The sequence below is a fragment of the Zootoca vivipara genome, chromosome 2 (genome assembly GCF_965207765.1).
Source record: "Zootoca vivipara chromosome 2, rZooViv2.hap1.1, whole genome shotgun sequence".
NCBI lineage: Eukaryota > Metazoa > Chordata > Lepidosauria > Squamata > Lacertidae > Zootoca > Zootoca vivipara.
Genome location: NC_142584.1, coordinates 89,346,920 through 89,369,451, shown reverse-complemented (window position 1 = coordinate 89,369,451; position 22,532 = coordinate 89,346,920). Strand labels below are relative to the sequence as shown.

The 22,532-nt window shown below is 42.7% G+C and overlaps 1 protein-coding gene across 7 annotated transcripts in view; it reads left to right on the top strand.

Moving 5' to 3' along the window:
* Nucleotides 1-22,532, top strand: part of ITPR1 (inositol 1,4,5-trisphosphate receptor type 1) — a 214,641-nt gene that overhangs the window by 174,155 nt on the left and 17,954 nt on the right. For all 7 annotated transcript variants that reach the window (XM_088662374.1, XM_088662377.1, XM_088662375.1 and 4 more), the window contains 7 exons: nucleotides 1,910-2,085; nucleotides 2,597-2,761; nucleotides 4,527-4,722; nucleotides 8,511-8,615; nucleotides 13,188-13,327; nucleotides 14,135-14,300; nucleotides 15,658-15,818. In XM_088662374.1, the coding sequence (XP_088518500.1) occupies nucleotides 1,910-2,085; nucleotides 2,597-2,761; nucleotides 4,527-4,722; nucleotides 8,511-8,615; nucleotides 13,188-13,327; nucleotides 14,135-14,300; nucleotides 15,658-15,818 (1,109 nt within the window). The remainder of the gene's footprint in view (nucleotides 1-1,909; nucleotides 2,086-2,596; nucleotides 2,762-4,526; nucleotides 4,723-8,510; nucleotides 8,616-13,187; nucleotides 13,328-14,134; nucleotides 14,301-15,657; nucleotides 15,819-22,532) is intronic.

Below are 22,532 nucleotides of genomic sequence, written 5' to 3'. Positions count from 1 at the left end.
ATGACCATTAAACTAGTATGGAACCAACCTATATCTGGAGTGTATATCTGCCGCAAGAGAACAGAATATCACAGAAACTTATGTTCTGAGTGTACTCCATGGCTATGGAATGAATGTTATGATTATTAATATAGCCTGTGATGTTAGAGCTGTATCCTACCAGCTTTGCTCTGCTGCAGCTACTTTGTAAACTTAAAATAAGGGTGCTTCACAATGCATGTTGCAGTCAAATCACATTTCTACGTGGCTTATTGGGAAAGAGAAGTAATAACATGCTTTTGCATCAATGTTGGTGTGATTTATAATCCGTTTCAATTGGAGTTGAGCTCCAAGTTCAGTTGGAGTTTTATTAATATGACAGCTTTCACATTTTAATGCAGGTTTCTATCCATTATTTTGTATTAATTTATTAATTGGTATATTTATATGATGCCATTCAGCACAAGGCTCCCATTACTGATACTTGAAAAGATAATGAGCAGAAACGGTAAGAAAAGAAGCCAAAGCCAGGTCTTTAAACACACACACACAAACACTCACACAAACACACACACACACACAAATTTCACCACTGTTTGACTTATGGGCCATTGACAAGTAAGCTAGTTCTCACATGCGAAAGTGGGACTTCACCAATTTTGGCCATGGAAAGAGAAAGTGTTGAATGCTCACAAACTGGCAATGAGGGACCCTTGCAATGAGAACTTTGGTATTGCAATAATTGCTTTATATTGTTATTTTAAGCACTTTCCCTTCAAGGTGTAACATTTGTGAAACAATACGAAAGCCTGTTTACAAGGCGGGGAGAGAAGTAAGGCTGAGTACATGCCCCACTTTCATTATAACTCAAATTCCCTTAAAATGATGGCAAGCAACCGTGTATCTCTAATGTCAGGTGATTTCTATTGGATCCCCATAGGACAGATTCCTAGCTAGGTTTTCAAGATATTTATTTAAAATGAAAAGAGTATTTTGACTAATGTTGGCTACCGCATTGGAGTTCATGTCGGATGCTTTCTGGAACAGGAACAGGAGCAACAAAAGTGCGCTGTTTGCGCCAGGGCCATTTCAAACTGATCAGTGGCTAACCAGAGTGGCTGGGGGAACCCGGCCAGATGGGCGGGGTATAAATAATAAATTATTATTATTATTATTAACCACAACAGACTTTTAAGTATAATTTACTTAAGAGCCTGCAGTACACAACCACTTATCGGTCCGAAAATAGTAAGGTGTAGACAAAAAGTTTAATAAACAATACTGTACTAAATGTGTATACAGTGGTACCTCGCAAGATGAATTTAATTCGTTCCGCGAGTCAATTTGTTTTGCGAAAAATTTGTCTTGCGAATCGCGGTTTCCCATAGGAATGCATTGAAATTTCTTTTTTTGCCCATAGGAACGCATTAATTCAATTTCAATGCATTCCTATGGGAAACCGCAATTCGCAAGATGAATTTTTCGCAAAATGAATTCGTCTTGCAAGTCACCATCAGATCGCAAGACGAATGCGTCTTGTGAAAAATTCGTCTTGCAGGGCATTCGTCTTGTGAGGTACCACTGTATCAGATTACGGCACTTACAAGGGTAGTTTTGAAAATTTTGTGTCAGGTGAGTAGGGATGCTGCCAAACCAGGGCAGTTAAATTCCCCCGTCCCTAGAAGGCTTGTCTGGGGTGTGTGAGGAAGGCTGGTGCATGTTTACTACAATCTACTGCTTTTTTAATAAAAAAAAATGCCTTGGTCTGTAGCCTATGCCGGTCTGTAAGTTATAGATGCTATTTGTTGGCATATTTCAAACTGATATTGAGATATTGTTCTTAGCAGCCCAGGGGGCTTTGTGGAGCAAGCAGGATAAATTTTAAACCGAATAAACAATGAACTGTCTTTGGGTGTCTTCCTCTCCTCAGGTACGTTGGAGCCCCACTTGTCAGGCTTACTTTGGACAGCCATGCTGATATCATTTGCCATAGTTGTTGCCTTACCTAAACCCCACGGCATTAGAGCCTTAATAGCTTCCACAATACTGCGGCTAATATTTTCTGTAGGCTTGCAGCCAACATTATTTCTTCTGGGAGCTTTCAATGTAAGTATCAGATAGAAGTCCCTCTGAAATGTTCTTTCCCTGCACCATGAAATATTCTCTGCATGCTTGTATGTTAAAAATTCATTGTTCTGCCATAAATCATTAACAACCCTCCCAAAAGGGTTTCAGCCAAGAGTGGCTAACCTACAGCCCTCCAGATGTTGCTGAACTACAGCTCCCGATCATCCCTAACGACTCGCTGAGGATGATGGGAACTGTGGTTCCATAAGGTCTGGAGCAGGCATCCCCAAACTGCGCCCCTCCAGAAGTTTTGGCCTACAACTCCCATGATCCCTAGCTAACAGGACCAGTGGTCAGGGATGATGGGAACTGTAGTCCAAAACATCTGGAGGGCCGAAGTTTGTGGATGCCTGGTCTGGAGAGTCACCGGTTAGCTACCCCAGTTGAAAAGATGAATGCTGGAACTGGTGTGTTGTGTTAATAGGTTTTCTAAAATATGCTCAAGAACGAATGTTCTCCAGGCATTCATCTTCTGTCCTGTGCTCCACAGGTTTGTAACAAAATAATATTTCTGATGAGTTTTGTTGGTAACTGTGGAACATTCACTCGAGGATACAAAGCCATGATCTTGGATGTGGAGTTCCTTTATCATCTACTATATCTTCTTATTTGTGCAATGGGGCTTTTCGTTCATGAATTTTTCTACAGCTTGCTGGTAAGCGTTTAATCCCAACAATTTATATTTTTTACTGTACTTGATGACTGTAGATATTAGTGACCCTGAATGATGCTAAATGGGTTTAAGCTGACTTTCAGATGATTCCCAGCACCCGCCATGGCAGAAAGCAGCTCGGAAATTCAACTGCCCCTCCACTTTCCAAACAAATACGCAAAGGGACAAGAGAGGGTTTTAGGTTAGACATACGATATTTTCAAAAAAATCATTGACAGAGTTACCAAAACAGCAAAGATATTCAGCATGTGATCTGGCCATGTACTTCACTGCAGTTAACAAGTGTTTATGTAAGCAAAGGCAGTTCAATGTGAAATAAATCTTTTACATGTGACTACAAAGCAGCTCGCTTTTATGTCCTTGATCTGCATGCACGGAACCTCATTTTTATTCTAAGCCAGAGTAGAATTTATGGGACAATTGCTGCTCAATTCATAAAGCAGCCTGGAGTTATGAGTTGGCCAATTTATATTGCAGACTTCAAATGACATCACTACAAAACACTGAGAACACCTATTAAGAATGTAAAAAGAGCCCGCTGAATCAGGCCAATGACCCATCTAGTTTTCTTCTCACATCCTGTTCATCTCTACCACAGATGTGCCAAGGGCCTGAACGCGCCCCCTCCCCATTTTTGCCACCCCAATTGTGGGGTGCAAATATGGCAGGCATTTTTGGCAATTTTCAGGAGGGGATCAAAATGGAATGCTTGCAGTAGCTCTTCTGGTAACAAGAAGACATTTTACCACCACCACCTGCTCCTGTGAATTACGCCGTTTCATCATTACAAGTAGCATTGCTGGGTTTAAATAACACAGACACCTTTTCTTAAAATAAAAAAAACCCAAATTCCCTTTGGAACAGTGTCATGTGATAACAAACCATCATTCACGGGTGGGTGGGGAAGAGCAGGCAGCTTCTTACTAGGGATATTGCCACTGCCACAAAACCTGGGGAGGGGCAGAGTGAGCATGATTGAAACAGATAGGCCTCTTTCACCTCAAATCTCTCCTCACTTGAAAGTGTGGGGTGTTGCTGGAAAACTTTATGATCCACCCACCTTTGGTTTCTGTTACCTGAGCAAATTGAGATTTGGGGACATGCTGTTTACAAGGTAACGTATGGTTCTGTCAGTGGACTTCAAGGTGACTAACTTCCTTTGACTCAGGCTCACTGTCTTCTGGTGTTACTGCAGTCAAAGATGCAGCAAATTTTCCATCAGGCTGCATTGTGGCTTTTCACTGATACATTAACTACTCATATGGGAATTTCCATGTCCAATTTCAGTCTATGATTATATTGTAGCCCAATGGTATGCATAGGGAGCAAACAGGCAGTGGAGAAAAACCCAAAGGATGCAGTGATGTGATCACTATGACACTATTTGTGACGGCATATCTTGTAATTTATGAGCTAGAAACCAGATAAGTTCAGCAAGTTTCTGGAACAAGAAAACCAGCTATGTTTATAACTTTTGAGGGGGTTTTGAAAGAAAAACTCTGGCCCTCAATACACTCCTTTACTATGGCTTTCCATGTTCTTTTTTTCGTTTGTGGTTTGTTTTTTTAATTTTGTTAGAGTTGTTTTAGAAAGTGATTCTAAACTGTGGCCTCCAAAAAGTAATTACCATGAAAAGCATATACTATACGTTAAAATATTGCACCGTTCATGTAGGTTACTAGGTATTGTGGTGCTTTCTGTAGTTAAAAGTGAACTTATTAAACATTCTGAACTGCCCTTTTTCCAGCTTTTTGACTTGGTGTACAGAGAAGAAACTTTGTTGAATGTCATTAAAAGTGTCACTCGCAATGGACGCTCCATCATCCTGACTGCTGTTCTTGCTCTTATCTTGGTTTACCTGTTCTCGATAGTGGGCTACCTGTTCTTCAAGGATGACTTTATCTTGGAAGTAGATAAGCTCCCTAATGAGACGTTGTCGCCAGGTTCGTACCAGAATCATCTTAAACCTCTCCCCACCACCCACCACCAAAAAAAGTTTGCTATCCGTGCAAATGCACCAAGGGGGGTTTATCCTGTGAATATTACGCTCCACAGATGACTGTCTGCTAAAATCAGATTTCCTTTGAGAACATTCTGCTAAAAATTTAGGTCTCAGTGCTTTGCAAGCATAGATAATGAGGCTGAAAATAAAACATGACTGCATCAATATCTCCTTTAGAGAATAATGTGGATGTTTTTTTGCCCTGTAGCACACATTAGTAGGGATTATCTAGTACTTTGTGATCAAAACTATGTGCGTGTGTGTGTTCCAAAATAGCCCATAGTGACCCAGCACATGACCAAATATAATCATGTTATGTGTTCTAGACATACTTGTGATTTTAAAAAAAGATCAAATAATCATCTTACACAATTTCCTTTTTCTGCTTCCAAGTTGTACATTTTTGGCAAAAAGAAAAAAAGAAAAGTTTTTGGGGGTGCCTAGGATAGCTTCACCCAGCCCATTGCTCTTCAAATGTTGCTTGGTTGCAGTTCATGCTATCCCTAACCATTGGTCATACTGCCAGGGGCTGATAGGTATCAGCAGTGCTTTTTTTCAGGGGTGCTCAAGGGTACACAGTGCCAGCACCTTTTGGGGGGGGGGGTTAAAAAGTGTGGCACTTACTGTGACAACTTTGTGGTCAGTATTGGCACCTCTTTTCCTAGGAAAAAAGCACTGGGCGTCAGACTCCAGGGATATCTGGAGTGCACCAGATTGGGGAATTCTGGTTCAGGAAAATTTAAATGCAAAGGGTATGGAGATGCAAATTGGGGAGAATGGCAGAGAAGAGTTAGGCATGCAAGTAGAACCCTATTTCCGATCAATGGTAATTCAACTTAACCCTATTTAGGCATCTCATATGCCTCTAGAACTCCCCACATGCCTGGACACCTGCAGTTACTTTTCCAGGCAAGGTGGGGCAGAGAAGCATGCATAGTATTTGCCTCTGTTGCATCTCTAACTTTCTGTAGCCAAAATAAAGCAGATTATCAACAGAGTCACAGGAAAAGCCTAGAGTGACTCACTGTGCAGCTTAAAGGTTAACTTAGTCTGGAGCAAAAGAAAAGGGGGAGGGGAATGTTAACTTTTGCTCTGGCAGAAGTGTAATAAGTACTGTCTTTCCCCATGTATAAGACTAGGGTTTCCCCCCCTAAAAAATAATGTCGAAAATGTATTATACACGGATAGAGAGACGCAGGTGGCGCTGTGGGTTAAACCACAGAGCCATGGGCTTGCTGATCAAAAGGTTGGCGGTTTGAATCCCCACGACAGGGTGAGCTCCCGTTGCTCAGTCCCTGCTCCTGCTAACCTAGCAGTTCGAAAGCACATCAAGTGCAAGTAGATAAACTCCAGCGGGAAGGTAAACGGTGTTTCCGTGTGCTGCTCTGGTTCGACAGAAGCGGTTTAGTCATGCTGGCTACATGACCCGGAAGCTGTACGCCGGCTCCCTCGGCCAGTAAAGCGAGATGAGCGCCGCAACCCCAAAGTCGTCCGCGACTGGACCTAACGGTCAGGGGTCCTTTTATACACAGATACATCTCCCCCCATTTTCTTAAACCTGAGTCCCCAAAATAGGGGGTCTTATAGATGGAAAAATACGGTATATGCCTGCATGCTGGCCAATGGAGTGTAAAGGCAGTTAAGTGCTGGTTGGGTTGGGAGGGAGTTTAAAGAAGAGAACAAATTGAACTAGATTGACTTTTGCTGGGATTTGTTGTGTGGTGCGAATGTGGTTTGGGAATTTTGGCTAGAAATCGAAGCAAATAGATCAGATGAGGAAGGATGGTGGTAGCTAAGAACTCCTACAGCTGCATTCTGTTTAACAACTGTGGGGCTCAGGCGGCACTAGGTTGTTTCAGGGTCAGAGCCGTAGCTAGGTGATCTTGCGCCCCTGTCAGAACCGTCCAGATTGTGCCCCCTAGCCACGGACAAATTAGCTCTTCTTTCTGCCTCTCCTCAACCCCCCCCCCCCGCACCTTCAATTCCTCACGCACTTCACCTTGTAATGAAATCTGATTGGAGGAGGACACCAAGATGGGGAAGGCTGACCTAAATGATGATATATATGCGTCTCCCTACTTACGCACGGAGCACCCCACTTTAATAGGGAGAAGGGCATGGGAGCCAACTCCTTGGGGCCAAGGTTCCTTCACACATACCCTAAAATATTTGTTACAGGCAGGTAGCCGTGTTGGTCTGATGCAGTCAAAACAAAAATAAAAAAAATCATTTCAGTAGCACCTTAGAGACCAACTAAGTTTGTCACAGGTATGAGCTTTCGTGTGCATGCACACTTCTTCAGATACACTGAAACAGAAGTCACCAGACCCTTATGTATAGTCAGAGGGTGGGGAGGGGTATTACTCAGAAGGGTGGTGGGATTTGAGGAGGTGCCGGAGGTTCCTCCCCAATTCATGGGCATTCCCATTCAAATAGTAAGCACGCACTCCGTCGTGTGGTCAGTTATGCAGGGAGGTGCTTACCTGTCCCCCCCCCATATATTTTATTCAAGTTGGCACCCTTGAGGGAGGGTGTGTGATAGGAGAGAGAAGTGACATGACTCCGGAGTAGGCTTTGCATCCGGAGAGGCAGGGGCTGTGTAGGTCATTGCAGCAGGGGCACTGGAAGAGGGTTGCTTGACAGTTTCTCTTTAAGTTTGTCTTTGCAAGCAGAATCCCCCACCCCAAGTCCTCCTCTCTTTCCCCTTTCACCCCGTCTGCCTAGCACTACAATCAACTTTGCAGCAGTGCCCCCCCCAAAAAAAGCTGTATTTCCCTAAACTTAACCAACATCAGGGGACTGGGTAGGAACATTCAGATTAGGCTGGCAATCCCCCACTCACAAATAAGGGTAGCAGTACTGGAAAGCGTTTGCAGGGCTGGCATAACAACACTTTTAGCCACAGCCATTCATCAGGTGGAATGAATTAGAGGAGTTTTGTTATGATCACGTTTTAGCTGTCTTTAGGTGAAGATGGCTAGAGTTCAAGTCCCTTTTTGTCACAGAATTGGGCCCAGTTCTGACTGCCATATGAAAGAAGTCAAGAAAAAACTGTGTTAACTTTGGCTCGGGGAATTTTTTTACTTGAATGAGATCTGGGATATAGCCCATACTGGGCAAACCCACTAACACACACAATCTCATGTGATAAATGCCAGACAATCTCTCACAATCTCTCACACAGATTCAAATGAAATATTTTCCCTGTTCCATACGTGCTACCTTTCCCATACAACAAGTACCCCAGAACAAAAAAAAGAAGTGTCACAAAGCCATGTCTGTTTTGGAAATGCAACATATATGATGACTGCCAGCTGTTGTTCAGATTTTTAAGCAGGGATATGGAGTAATTGTATCATTTTGAATGACGTAAACAGGAACAATTGGGTTTTGGTGGGTTGTTGTTGTATTTTTTACATTTAATTCAATATAAAGTATCATTGGTTTTGAATGTTAAACCCTGGTGAGCTTATTTAAAAAAGCTAGCAAAACTTGTACAGTGTACCTTTTCCTTTGCCTATAAATTTTATACATTTTTTATTTGTTTCAAATCTTCCTGAGAGTCTATTTAGACTGAACAGGAACACAGACATTTTAAAATTCATAATAATTATTTTTTTTCAAAAAAACAACAACAACTGGTAACCGTGCATGCTAATGGTTGTGTAAGGACTTTAGCGTATTGTTTTTAAAGCTTCATTCTTGCTGTCTTGATTTGCACACATTCAGATCAGCATACTGAAGCTGGTGAGGCAATGACCGCAGAGTTCCTGTATTCTAACGTATGCAGAATAGAGAGTGGGGAAAACTGCTCTTCTGTTGTTCCTTCGGCAGGTAAGTTCCGGGTACCAGTTTTTAAATGCAGCTCTCAAGGCATGATTTCTATGTCATATGGAACCTCCACACACCAACTTCCTTTGCATGCTAGTCCTACCACATACTGCAATGGCAATGTGTTTGGGATGGAGCTCAATGGCAGCTGTAACAGTGCAAAATGACAGCATGTGACGCTGTGCTAGAATCCCAAGCTGGCAATAGAGCATTGGACCCACATAACAATGTTGGTTGTTGCTGGTACTCTGGTAACCCATGCTTGGTCTTAGCCAAAAGGCTGAGAAGCAGGGCTCTGGTAATCATTGCCGTTGTTGGAGGCAGTAAAGCCTGATTGAATCCTGACAAGACAGAAGTACTGTTTGTGGGGGACAGGAAGCAGGCAGGTGTGGGGGACTCCCTGGTCCTAAACGGGGTAATTGTGCCCCTAAAAGACCAGGTGCGCAGCCTGGGAGTCATTTTGGACTCACAGCTGTCCATGGAGGCGCAGGTCAATTCTGTGTCCAGGGCGGCTGTCTATCAGCTCCATCTGGTACGCAGGCTGAGTCCCTACCTGCTTGTGGACTGCCTCGCCAGAGTGGTGCATGCTCTGGTTATCTCCCGCTTGGATTACTGCAATGCGCTCTCGCTTGGATTACTGGGGGCTACCTTTGAAGGTGACCCCGAAACTACAACTAATCCAGAATGCGGCAGCTAGACTGGTGACTGGGAGCAGCTGCCGAGACCATATAACACCGGTCTTGAAAGATCTACATTGGCTCCCAGTACGTTCTGAGCACAATTCAAAGTGTTGGTGCTGACCTTTAAAGCCCTAAACGGCCTCGGTCTAGTATACCTGAAGGAGCGTCTCCACCTCCATCGTTCTGCCCGGACACCTGAGGTCCAGCACCGAGGTCCTTCTGGCGGTTCCCTCACTGCGAGAAGCAAAGCCACAGGGAACCAGGCAGAGGGCCTTCTCAGTAGTGGCACTCGCCCTGTGGAACTCCCTCCCATCAGAGGTCAGAGAGATAAACAACTACCTGACATTTAGAAAATACCTAAAGGCAGCCTTGTTTAGGGAAGTTTTTAATCTGTGATATTTGATGTATTTTAATGTTTGTTGGAAGCCGCCCAGAGTGGCAGGGGAAGCCCAGCCAGATGGGCGGGGTATAAATAAATTATTATTATTATTATTATTATTATTATTATTATTATTATTATATTATTATTATTATTATTATTATTATAAATCAGCATCATACAATGCTTACATGAACTGGTGAAACTTAAGAAGTACAATCCACTCCCAACCAACCTACCTTTCCCTTGGGATCCACACACTCAAAGCTCAGCCCCATTGAAGCTGCTCTTACCAGCTGTTGCATCTAAAAGGAATGCAGTGTTCAGGTGCAGTGCATGCTGTTGCCCTTGTGCCCTTCTTGCGAGTCTCCAGAGAGGTTCATGAGCTGCTTCTGGAAACAGAATCCTGAGCCAGGCCTGATCTAGCAGAGATCTTTGTGTATTCTTATGGAGCAGCAGCATCTAGTTACCATTACATTCCCCTCCCCCAATATGATTCAAAGCCTTTTTTCTCTTTGCAGATAAATTAGCCTTTCAGAACCCTTGCCTGCCCACCCAAAATCATTTTCTCCCCAAAATTCAATTTCTACGAAGAGGGTCCCCCCCCCCCAAGCAGGAAGTTTATTGTGGAATCAGTGCTGCTCATGCACACAAGTTTTGTGCCTCATTGGTCTTAATTAAATGCCAGCCCATCTTTTTCTTATTTCTTCTATTGTATATATAATCTGGATTTCCTCTTACTGAGGAAAATCCAATAAGCAAATAATAACCTATTATGCATCTGTAGTTGCCACTGGTGTGGAAGTTTGTTAGTGTTTCCTCTACTTTTTTTCTGATGGGTGGTTTGTTGTACGTGGTAACGTTTCTGTGGCTGGTCTCTATCGCCACACGTCTTACTTCCATTTGCTCCTCACCTAAGCACAACCTTGCTGTTTTGTCTCCAGTGTCCCAAACAATATGGACATTTAAAAAAAAATTAACATTTGATGGCTTTCTTCATAAGAAGGCTCAACCTTGCAACCACCGGCCCGCCCGCAATCCAAATTAGCAGTGTATTCAGAAAAACTAAAATTTATTAGAACCATTGTGTTTTGTTAGGGAAATCAAATACCTTATCAAATAAACTTTATTCTTTATGTTAGTCTGCAAACAAAAAAATGCTTTAACAACTCAAGAGAGTGAAAGTAGCTATTTCCACCAATTGCTGTATGCAGAAGGCATGTTAGAACATCAACAATCCAGCTCAGAAGAGCTGTTCTCAACCTATGTGGGAGATTACCTTGGAGACTGCAAACACTGTACATGCAACAGGAGTTTTAAAATTTATTTTTAATACAAAAGTCTTGCACAATACCGCTTTATCAGAGTTTCAGTTTACTCTGCAGCACAAGACCTCTTTATCAGCATTTCAGTGTATTCCGCTGCAACTGGTTTCTGCTGCTAAAGTTTTGCTGTTTGTTTGGGTCTGCCTTTATGGGTCACTGTAATGGTCTACTGTATGCAGTTCTGTGTTTTATGCTATGCCTTCAGGTCTTAATTTTTCACTCAGAGACTCTCTTATAGTGAACAACTAATAAATCAAATGATTATTATTAATACAGCTAAATTTCAGCCTGGTGCAAGACCTCCGTATTATGGTTATGATTCTTTTTTTAAAACAAACAAACAAACAAATGGAGATGGGTGTTGTCCAGCCCCTGAGTGGCTCGTTTGCAAGGGATCACTCCCCATCTGGAAGCATCCAGGAGCGGCTGATTGTTCAGTCGCATTTATTATGGTGATTGACTTTTAAGCAGAGCCATTTCCCCCGTCATTTTCTGCAACTTTTTTGTTTGTTACTGCAATGAATAATATATGCTATCAGGCCCAGATGGAATTTTAGCATCTTAGGAAGTCAAAGTGCTTTAAGATCTCAAACTTCTGAAGGTCAGTGAGTCCTTTTAAGACTACCCTGCTTCATTCCTTAAGACAAATTAAGAAACACAGAATGATTCATTCCGGTCACCTTGAGCTAGAGGAGGAGGAAGTGGTGTCGGAAGACCTGAGGAGGATGTAGTCATTCTTGGTAGATTGCTTCTATCCTTGGGGGGAAAAGGAGATATATCGTACTTTTTAAAAATATACTAAACAGAACAGAAACGTTTTCTGTATGATTGTGGTGCATAATTCGAATCACTGATGGTCACTTTCTCTTTGCTACATTGCTGCATTATTTGAAGAAGAGAAAATACTCATAATTTAACTTGGAGTCTGCTTCTTAAACCACTACCACCACCACCCTGCTTTCTTCTCTGTAACCCATACCACGTGGTCTCTCCTGTTTCTGTCCATAAATGTCCTCTCTCTCTCTCCATTGTACGTACCCCATAGCTTGATCACACCAGCAGACACATACACGTTCTTCTTTCTGTACCACCACAGATCTACACTCCTACGTTTCTGTTTTTCCAGTACCAGCTCTACTTAGCCCTCTTAGTAAACAAAACAGCTGTTCTCTGCTTACAAGGAGCATACACTGTCTTAATCACATCTCCTTAAAAATTGCGTTAAACTTGGCCAGTCATTGCATTCTCTGCACAATACCGCTGTGTCTCTTTCTGTTCTGTCCTTGTTGAATTTGGTGACAGTAGCCCACAAGGTGCTTTGCTCACCCTGCAGCCCAGGGAATGTTGGAAATGTCTGTGCTATGCAGCTTGGCTGCCTAGCTGCACTCCACTGGCAAAACTGTCCCCGGCATGTGCCTCTGCATCCAGGAAGAGAAGGGCAGTGCAGATGTAAAGGCACAGGCGATTTTCCTTTTCTACCTGCACATCTAATAGATGTGGGTAGACCTTCGATCCGAGGTGGCTAACCAGTGTCTGAACTACAACTCCCATCATCCCTGACCATTCTAGAAAGAAGTGGGAAAGAGCAGCAAACAGCATTTGGTATTCTTCCAGGGAGCTGGAGCTCGTAGGGGGACTACAACTGCCCATAGTCCTGCTCCAAAGTAACTCTTGTGAGCTTAAAAATTATGTTCAGAGAGATCCATTAGTAACGAGAAATTGAGAAATCTTTTGTATATGTTCACATGTGGCACGTGTTTGGATTTAGCTACTATGTTCAATGTTTCTAGAACTGGTAAAGGACTACATTAAGATTCATTTAAGTTTGCTTTAGGATTTTCTACTCATCTATGTCTTAAAAGATAACCTATATCACTCCTATCGTGTACTGGAGGTATTTTAAAAGTCCCCACAACTCGGTCCATGGTGGCTGAGCCCTTATCACTTGATGGGGTGTGCTGTTGCCATATTCCTAATGGGTGCAATTTTTTTACACCCTCACAACTTGTGTGGTTCTGTACCCAAGGTGTGGCATCTCAAGAGGCGAAAGAAAGGGAGGCCTGTTCCTTTGACTTCATGAGTATCTTCAAAGTGGTGGTGCAAATTCAAGCAAAGATAAAAATGTACTAGGTGAGCGTTTTCCAAACCAACCTTGTCTCACAATGGTACCCTAACTTGCTTTGTTTAACAGAGCTGTTTTCTGAAGAAGCCGAGGAAGAGGATAAAGAACATACGTGCGAGACATTGCTAATGTGCATTGTTACTGTGCTTAGTCATGGCCTGCGGAGTGGGGGTGGTGTTGGAGACGTCCTCAGGAAACCTTCCAAGGAGGTAAATTACCACTGTATGTGAAATGGGATGTAGTGCAAGAGATAACCAAATAGGGTTAGATGCCCATAAAGGGATTAGAACACTTTTCCATGGGGAGAAAAATATGCCGCTGCATCAACTGGGAAAAAAATCTAGTTCTGTGCCATGTGCAAAGGAGTTTGGTTATTTGACTTTAAGTGTGGGTGTGTGTAATTGCCTTTACCAAATGAACTGGTTCTAGTACTGTCAAGAGTAAGGGAATGTGAGTACTTTGGGACTTATACTTTAAAAGTACTCTTAAGTGGAAAAATACTGCTGTAACAATTAAGCTCTGTGCAAGCACTCCCCAATAATGTTGTGGGTTTTTTAAAACGATCTGTGACATACAAGCATTTTTTGGTCATGCAAAGAGGTTCCTATGAAATGCAGCAGTTAATACCTGCAATATCAGAACTACCGTATATTCCGGCGTATAAGACGACTGGGTGTATAAGACTACCCCCGTTTCCAGTTAAAATATAGAGTTTGGGATATACTCGCCATATAAGAAATACGACCCGGCTATAAGACGACCCCCGACTTTTGAGAAGATTTTTCCTGGGTTAAAAAGTAGTCTTATACGCAGGAATATACAGTACTAAATTCTCCCCACCCCCTGCAAATAAATAGCAAGGCTTCCCAAACACACATCTATGTATGTAGTGGTCACAGGTTAACGCCCCTCTTGATATCATTTCTCTTTTCATGTTGCATTGTGCAGCGTGATCTTCTTTGCGCCAAAGCCTTTTAGGCTCCAATTTTGTTTATCTTAAAACTATTTTATTTTAGGAGCCCCTTTTTGCTGCAAGAGTGATCTATGACCTCCTCTTCTTCTTCATGGTGATCATTATTGTCCTCAATCTGATTTTTGGTGTTATCATTGATACCTTTGCTGATCTAAGAAGTGAGAAACAAAAGAAAGAAGAAGTATTAAAAACAACATGCTTTATTTGTGGTAAGTGTTGAACCCAGTGCTATGAAACTAGCAGCTGTTCTGCCCCAGAGTCAAATGCAGTAATAGTAATGTATGGCTTCAACAGTGGATCCAGTATTACCTGATGATGACGTTTCTAATCACAGAATGTTTCTTACTTTTTGAATGAATGAATGAATGGAAGGAAGGAAGGAATCTCCCTGTAAATCTGAATGACTGATTTGTTGTCGATTTGGTAAGGGGACTTTCCATCCCTGTTTTATGTCTGCGTACATTTTTAAAAAAACTATTTTATAAATGAATTGCTTGTGGGTACAAGCTTACTTGTGTTATTTGTAAAATGTGCTCCGGAATGGCAGATAATTGTGTTTTCACAAACACAGTGACTCAGTGTCAATAATGGCATAGAAATAGTTATCAGATACTTGTGCAGAGTTGAGATACTTCATTTTCAAAAAAAGAAAAGAGAACTTCTTTGAAGCCTAGAAAAGACTGTGGTTTTTTATAATGTGTTATAATGTTTCTAGATCTGCACCATGCTGAGCAGCAGCATTTAATATGGATACTATTTTTTTTCTGCAATATATGGAATACCTTGAGTTTTTAAGCGGGTGTGTGTGTGTGTGCTACCTAAAGCAGTTTCATATACAACAGCTGCAGAACATTTCCCACCCCCCACCCCCTGTGTGGCTGAAACCAAAAGCTCCAGTTGGGTGTCAAGTCGTAATTTTAGCAGAGAACCCGTGGTCGTGCCCCACTTTCTGCAATTTGATCAGACATAAATACTTTACCTCCAGTTGAGCTCAGGGGCAACACATCATTCCTGGTTGCCGGAGCAGCATTGATGCATTAATTGGCTGGGGACCAGTGAGGTCACAAACCCACTTCACTGTTCTTCCCTGAAGTAGGTTTTGTTTAAGATTTTAAGAAATTCCTCCAGCCTTCCAGAACAGATTTGGAGGCACATGGGATGGGGAAGTCACATTGCACAGGTGAAAAAGTCTCCATTACTGGTTGCAATTTATTATATCTAAGGCTGGAACACTACTTTAGTTGCTTCAGCTGCTTGTGGTTCTGGCATTGCACGGTAGGGTGAGGTTATAAGGGCCCAGGCACCCACATGTCAACAGTGGGAGGTCAGTCATGCAGGCTGCTGTGGCCAAACTGCCTCCCTCCCCCTAACACATCCCGCTCACCCATATGAACGGATGACAGACCAGTGTAAATGGAAGTCTTTGTTCTGAGGGGACAGGTGCCCCAAAACAAAGGTGGACAAATTTGGGAAATCCTGTTACCTTCAATGTGTTCTTCTCATTGTGATAATTTTTCCACTGTAAAAATCTTAAGGGAGGTGACTTGGCTGTGTGTCCCCCTTTAGGTCTGGAGAGAGACAAGTTTGATAATAAGACGGTCACTTTTGAAGAGCATATTAAAGAGGAGCATAATATGTGGCACTACTTGTTCTTCATTGTCTTGGTCAAAGTAAAGGATTCTACAGAATATACAGGGCCTGAAAGCTACGTGGCTGAAATGATAAAGGTGAGTTTATCAGAAGAGGTGGTGGTGGTGGTGGTGGTGGTGGTGAAACATTAATTAATATACTGTACTACTTGATTGCAAAATAGTCCAAAAAAGAGAAATTTCCTAATACAGTTTCTTACTTTTTCATTACTATGGAGTCATTGTCAAATACAGCTTAATTTTTAAACTAGGATTAGATTGGGTTCTGTAATGATAATAGCTCCATAATATGCAAGCAAAGCAGGGGTGAATTCATTTTAGGTTCCTTTCTGATTTAATATTAAATTAATCAAAGGATTCTTTGGTGAGATCCAAATGTTTATTGCAGCAATCAGTGCTAGCATCTTCATAACTAAAGTTGTTAAGCCTTTAACATTTTTACGCAAGGGAGCCAAATAAACAGGGCTAAATAGCAAAGACTTGCTGCCGCTGTGTTTTGAGATCAGTCTCCTAGCAGACAGTTTTCTTTACTTTGAAAACAATTTATAATAACATAAAGACGTTTTCTCCTCTTTTCATCACAATTGTCTTAGGAGTGAGAAAACTTCAAATCAGGACACCTTTATTATGTGTTCCTATCCTATATACTACATGTTGATTTATGACGGTTTTAAGTCTCTTTTCTGTAGAAAAATGTGGACACCCCCTTTTTTTGGTCATACTAGATTAATAAGCCCTGAAACATTTCTCTCTCTTCATAGTCTGATTTGCTGATTGGCACATTGACTGGTCAGAAGAGTGAGCTGCATCTTTTTTTCCCTGTTATCTTCTGCATCAAAACATCCTATGAGGCAAATCCAATTAAATGCTGGTTTTGCATGTTTCTTAAAGGCATGGAACTGCCCTTTTAGGTGCAACATATGCTAACTTGTGGGGAATATAAATCCTGTTGTCAAAATCTCTTATTAGGTAACCTATATTATTTCAGGGTCATTGAATTCTTGTGTCCTGGTTTTGGAGTGCTTCCTAAGGGCTTAAGGAAATCTTGTGAGTAGTCACCTGACAGAGGATTAGTGGTGAAGTGAAGCATGTTGCAGTCCTCTGTGTAAACAGCCTGTTATTTTATGGCTCCTCAGTATGCTAGAAAAAGTAGCGGCCAGGGAAATGCAGCATTCTGTTGGAATGGATTCTGTAGTTCAGACGGAATGCTAATATAGCATATGGAAAACCTTTCTAATTCCATGTTTTGCTGGAAAGCTATAGTGCTTCCTGTCAAAGTGCCTAGACTTAAAAAGGTGTAACCTTTGTGATCATGTATGTTTGAGAAAAGCATAGGAATTTGCAGACAAAATCTCTGTAAGAGCATCTTAGATGTTGGAAGCACTGTGCATTGAACTTGTAAACTAAGTTTAAAAATACTCATGCATTGGTTCACTGTAAGAGTAGTACTGTAGTAAAAAACTATGCAGGCAAAACACTTGTATTTACTGTTTAATCTGCAAAATACATATTTATAAGCATGCCAGAGGCTGGAGCAAGCAGAGGCATGTTTTCATCCAACGCTGGTCAAAGGAAGAGAAGGGAACTGGAAGTACAATATGCTCTGTCCCGCAGAGATGACATCACGCGGAGCCCTCTCTACCAATTGTATTTCTATGGTCTGAGTATCTGACTGTCATCAGGGCAGCTCTGTAGACTTTGCCCCTTCTCAGGCTAACTTCTCAGGCTAACTCGCATTTGTTAGGTTTGGCTGCTAATCTGCCACACTCATAAGAACATAGCCCATCTTATTCAGCATCCTTTTCTCTCAGTGGCTGAAGAGATGCTCATGGGAACCCTGCAAACTGAACATGAGTGCAACAGCACTCTGCCCACTTTTGATTCCTAGCAACTTCTGTTCAGAGGCATTATGCCTCTAACTGTGGAGGTAGGACAAAGTAATCATGGCTAGTAGCCATGGATAGCCCTCTCCCCTGTGAATTTGTCCAGACTTCTTTTAAAGCCGGCCAAGTTCAGGGGCCATTACTGCCTCCTGTGGGAGCAAGTTCCATAGTTTAATTACGTGCTGCATGAAGAAGTACTCTATTTTATCTGTCCTGAATTTTCCAGTATCCAGTGCTATAGTTTCACACATTTGCAAGATGCATGGGCAGTCTGTTACAAAATGCAGTTAGTAAGTCTAGTCAAATCACAGTGTTCCTGAATTTTCTGTTCTCCGTCACTTACATATGCTGTAGCACATTTTCAGCATTGTGATGCAGTATCATAACTGTAAACAACTTATTTCCTTAAAGACTGTTGGAAGAAGGCTTATTGTGCTTTTGCCTAAATGTCTGTTTTAATCAAGGAATGAAGCAGAACTTTAAAATGGGTTATGTAATGTGTGTTTTTTGTGGGGGAGGGTTGCACCCTGCAGGAGTTTGTTCCCAAAAAATATGTTGCTCATGGGAGTCACATACATAATAGCTGAAAGGTTTGGGGCTATAGTTTTCCTTAGGGTGTGAGTGCAAGAAAAGCCAGCAGTTGAACTCTGCTAGTCAAGCACCGATGGCACAGCATGGCTTGAGAGTGATTTAAGTGGTGTGTGTTCAAGAGAGACAGAGAGAGAGGCAGGCAGGCAGAGAGAATATATGTATGTTTTGTTTTTCCGGTTTCATCATGGTTCCATGCCTAGGGCTCAGTAAAAGGGACAGAAGTGACATGGTGCACCAGTTGCCCAGAATAATGACCAAAACAAAGGAGCAGATACACAGCCTGGGGGTACTCCTTGATCCATCACCAGAGGTCCAAAGGACCCTTCGCCAAGAGTACTATTTACCAGTTCCTGCTGGTTATGCTAGCTGTGACCACATTGGTAAACACAAAGTTAACTTTTTATATGGTTTTTATTTTACGGTGTTATGTTCTATTGCTGCAAACCACACGCGCACGCGCGCACACACACACTGAAAGAAGTTTGAAAAGCAGAACAGTGGCATACACCATAGAAATTAAGATATCGGAAGGTGTTTAAAAATGCATAGAGCTTGTCGGGGATCCCTTCCAAGAATGAGAGCTGCTTCAGAAGCTCAGAGACGGAACAGGGACTTCAAGTATTTCCTCTTCCCTGTGCTTCTGCATGATATGTGAACTTCTCCCTCTGCAGCGAGATGTGAATGATTTAAATGTGGAGACAGTTTTAAGCCTAACCGCAGGAGGAAATGTGAAACTTCCACTTGTGGAAGTTATGGAGAAGTGAGGAAGTGCACAGGTCACTTTTACTTTCAGATACTGATATATATTTAGCCCAAGTTACTCTTGCAGCGTGGTTCAAATGTTTTACAGTGTAGCTACAAGATGGAGCCATTTGACCAAGGCCCCATGAAGTTGCAAGAAAGTTCAAATGCCTTTATCACGCAGGTCTGTCAAACTGGGAGAGAAGTTTGCATGATGTCTCTTCTGCTAGATTCTGGGGAGGTGTAGTGCTGGTGTGGTTCTTTCCCTTGTGTTTTAGCAGACTCAGGGAAAGAGCATCAAACTGTTCTATAAGCCACGTAGAACCTTTCCCACACGGCTGTGATTATTAGCTGCACCCTACCTGTCAGGGGATTGTTGCAGCTACTCCCGAGTAAAGACGCTCCAGTCCGTTCTGTCTTTAATGGTTTTATTGTGCATACTATTTACAGTGCAGAGATAGCAGAAAACATGACCTCCTAGTCACTGGCAGAATCCGGCAATGGCTCCCTTCTGCTCCGGGGCCAGCATAATAGCTTGGGCACCCCGAAACTCCACCCTCTGACCTTGCATTTGGGCGCGTGCCTCAATTTGGGCGCCGGAAGCGGCTGTGCTCCCTCTCCTACTTGTTGGCTGGAGTGGTGCAGGGGCTCTGATACATCGCTGAGCCGTGCCTCCTCCACTCTGCTCCCACCCTCATTTCCTACCCCTGACCCGCTGCTGCTGCTTTCGCTGGGCGAAGTGCTGGTCAGGATGATGGGGGGAGGTTCCCTGTAGGGAGGTCCCCTGACATCACCAAAAACAGAACATCTGAATTGGCTCTGAGAGAGAGAGAACTCTCAAGAAGAGGTGGTCCGCTGCCTTTTAGGAAAGACCACAATAGCATTTCTATTGTGTGCAGTAGGTAGCTGCAGCCATAGTTTCTAATTACCTGCTCTTGCTATCTTGGCATCATCATTGCATTTGAGTAGGGAAAGAATTCGAACAAACCTCCTTTTTTGTAATATTTCCTTTTGTGGTACTACAGTCCAAGAAACTGAGATGCACAGAAACATGAAATTTTGGTTTGAATTAGCTGGATTACAGGGAGACCTGGGTCTTTGCACAGGTTTATTAAATGCTTGGGTTAAAGTTGGGATATTTTTGCCAGTGGGCAGAACACAGATTCCATTTCATTGTATTCAGTGTATTGGTTGGATGGCCATCTGTCATGAATGCTTTAGTTAAGATTCCTGAATTGCACGGGGCTAGACTCGATGACCCTCAGGTTCACTTCCAACTCTGATTCTGTTATTCTAACCATCCTGTATAATGCTATATTTGGACTAAGCTTGAGGTTGCTGAATTGCTGACCATGAGCAGAATCCACTTTACTCTTCTTCTGAGTAAGCCCCACAACAGTGAAACAGTGAAATTTGTTGGTTTTGATGGATGTTGGTTTAGGTAAGGGAAATTCAGTGGATTGGCCTCATTTGTACATTTTCTTTGCTATACATGCGATATGTATTCACCCCAGAATGATAGCTAACTACCAGTGTGCCCATACAAATGAACAATGAGTGACTAAAATTATGGTAGGGACCCAGGTGGCGCTGTGGTTAAACCACTGAGCCTAGGGCTTGCCGATCAGAAGGTCGGCGGTTCGAATCCCTGTGACGGGGTTAGCTCCCGTTGCTTGGTCCCAGCTCCTGCCAACCTAGCAGTTCGAAAGCACCTCAAAATGCAAGTAGATAAATAGGAACCGCTACAGCGGGAAGGTAAACGGCATTTCCATGTGCTGCTCTGGTTTGCCAGAAGCGGCTTTGTCATGCTGCCCACATGACCTGGAAGCTATACGCCGGCTCCCTCGGCCAATAATGCGAGATGAGCGCGCAACCCCAGAGTCGGTCACGACTGGACCTAATGGTCAGGGGTCCCTTTACCTTTACCTTTTTACCTTTACAGTTTAATTGATGCTTTGTCACCATCCAAATGTCTAGAGAACTAGTTCACATAATCACATGCTTAAATAACGTCAGAAGCAAAGGAAAGCTATTGCTGTGATGGGGTTTTTTTTGGGGGGGGGGTCACTTTGTATAATGCCCGAGTCCCTTCTAATCCTCTGGATCCAGCAAGGATTAAAATCTAATGGAGAATTCCATTGTTGAATTAGCCGGGCAAGGGTCATAGTTGCCACCGAAGTACTAGAAGTATGGTCCTTAGTGTAACAAAGGAAGCTGCTCTGTGCAAGGGATGATGATGATTCCTGCCATCTGACCGGGTTGCCCCAACCGCTCTGGGTGGCTTCCAGCAAAATATAAAAACACAATAAAACATCAAATGTGTGTGAGCCCCTCCATCTTAGACTGAATATATGTGTAAAAAAACCATATATCCTAAAGTCCCACATTCCAATGAAACCAAACCCTGGGTTAGCACCTAGAACCCCTGGGATCCTGCACCACTTGAACATCGGGGTGGCATGCAACACTATATTGTGTCACTAGCACTGAGCCAAGGGTGCTGGAAGCTGGGTATCATTGGGCCTGAGGATTAGATGTGCCTAAATAATGTTAGGGTTGAAACAAATGGCCTAAAAAGTTGGGTGTGCCACACATCAGCCATTGCTGCAGGGAGAAACAAGTCTGTCCTGTTCATATCTAGTACGTTCTGTCCTCTAGACATGAAGTCGGAAACTGTATTTGAAGTATGCTCAAACTAGTTATTCAGAGTCTTTCTGCTGTGCCACTGCTTAGCTTATTGGAAGTTAAAAGAGGGAGGGAAAGAGATAATTGTGTGTCAAATCTGAGAGTGCACGTGTTCAAGTATTTATTCATTTACAGTGGTACCTTGACTTACGAACGACTCGACAACTGAATTTTTCGACTTACGAATGGGGGTAATGGCCGCGCGCTTACGAATGTCTCGACATCCGCAGGAAAACCGTGGCGGTTTTAGATAAGGATTTTTCACTTATGAATCTTTAGATAGGGTTGCTTCGACTTACGAATTTTCCCGTTTTCAGTGCATTCCTATGGGAAATCGCGTTTCCAATGGCGTTTTTCGACTTACGAATTTTTCAACTTACGAAGGTTCCTCCGGAACAGATTAAATTCGTAAATCGAGACACCACTGTACTTATTTAAAGCAGTTTTGCCAACTCCCACCGTGTCTTGCAAAGACTGTTAGTAAGACAAGTCTCTGCTCTTAGGCTTACAATCTGACACACAAGGAAGAAGGAACGGAGGAAGGACAAAGGAAACAAGCTCAGGGACTAATTCTTAAGCTTACACTTCTTACAACAACTAGCTAGGATCCCAAGTTTGGGGGGGGGGCAAAAACAGCCAGTTTTTCCACACATATGATGGAATTCCATGGCTCCTCTTCTCTCCCTCTGCCCTGCAGCCTGATAAAAAGTAGATATAATAAACTTGTTGCTTTGCCTTGGCTGAAGCTGGCCATACTAATGGCTGCTTTTTAACCGTCAAATGGGAACATTAATTACCACCTTCCTATGGTTGTCATGAGGATTAGTGGAACAAGGATTGCAGCCTTTACATGCTGTAATAGGAACACTAATAATTTCCGCCAGTGAGTGGC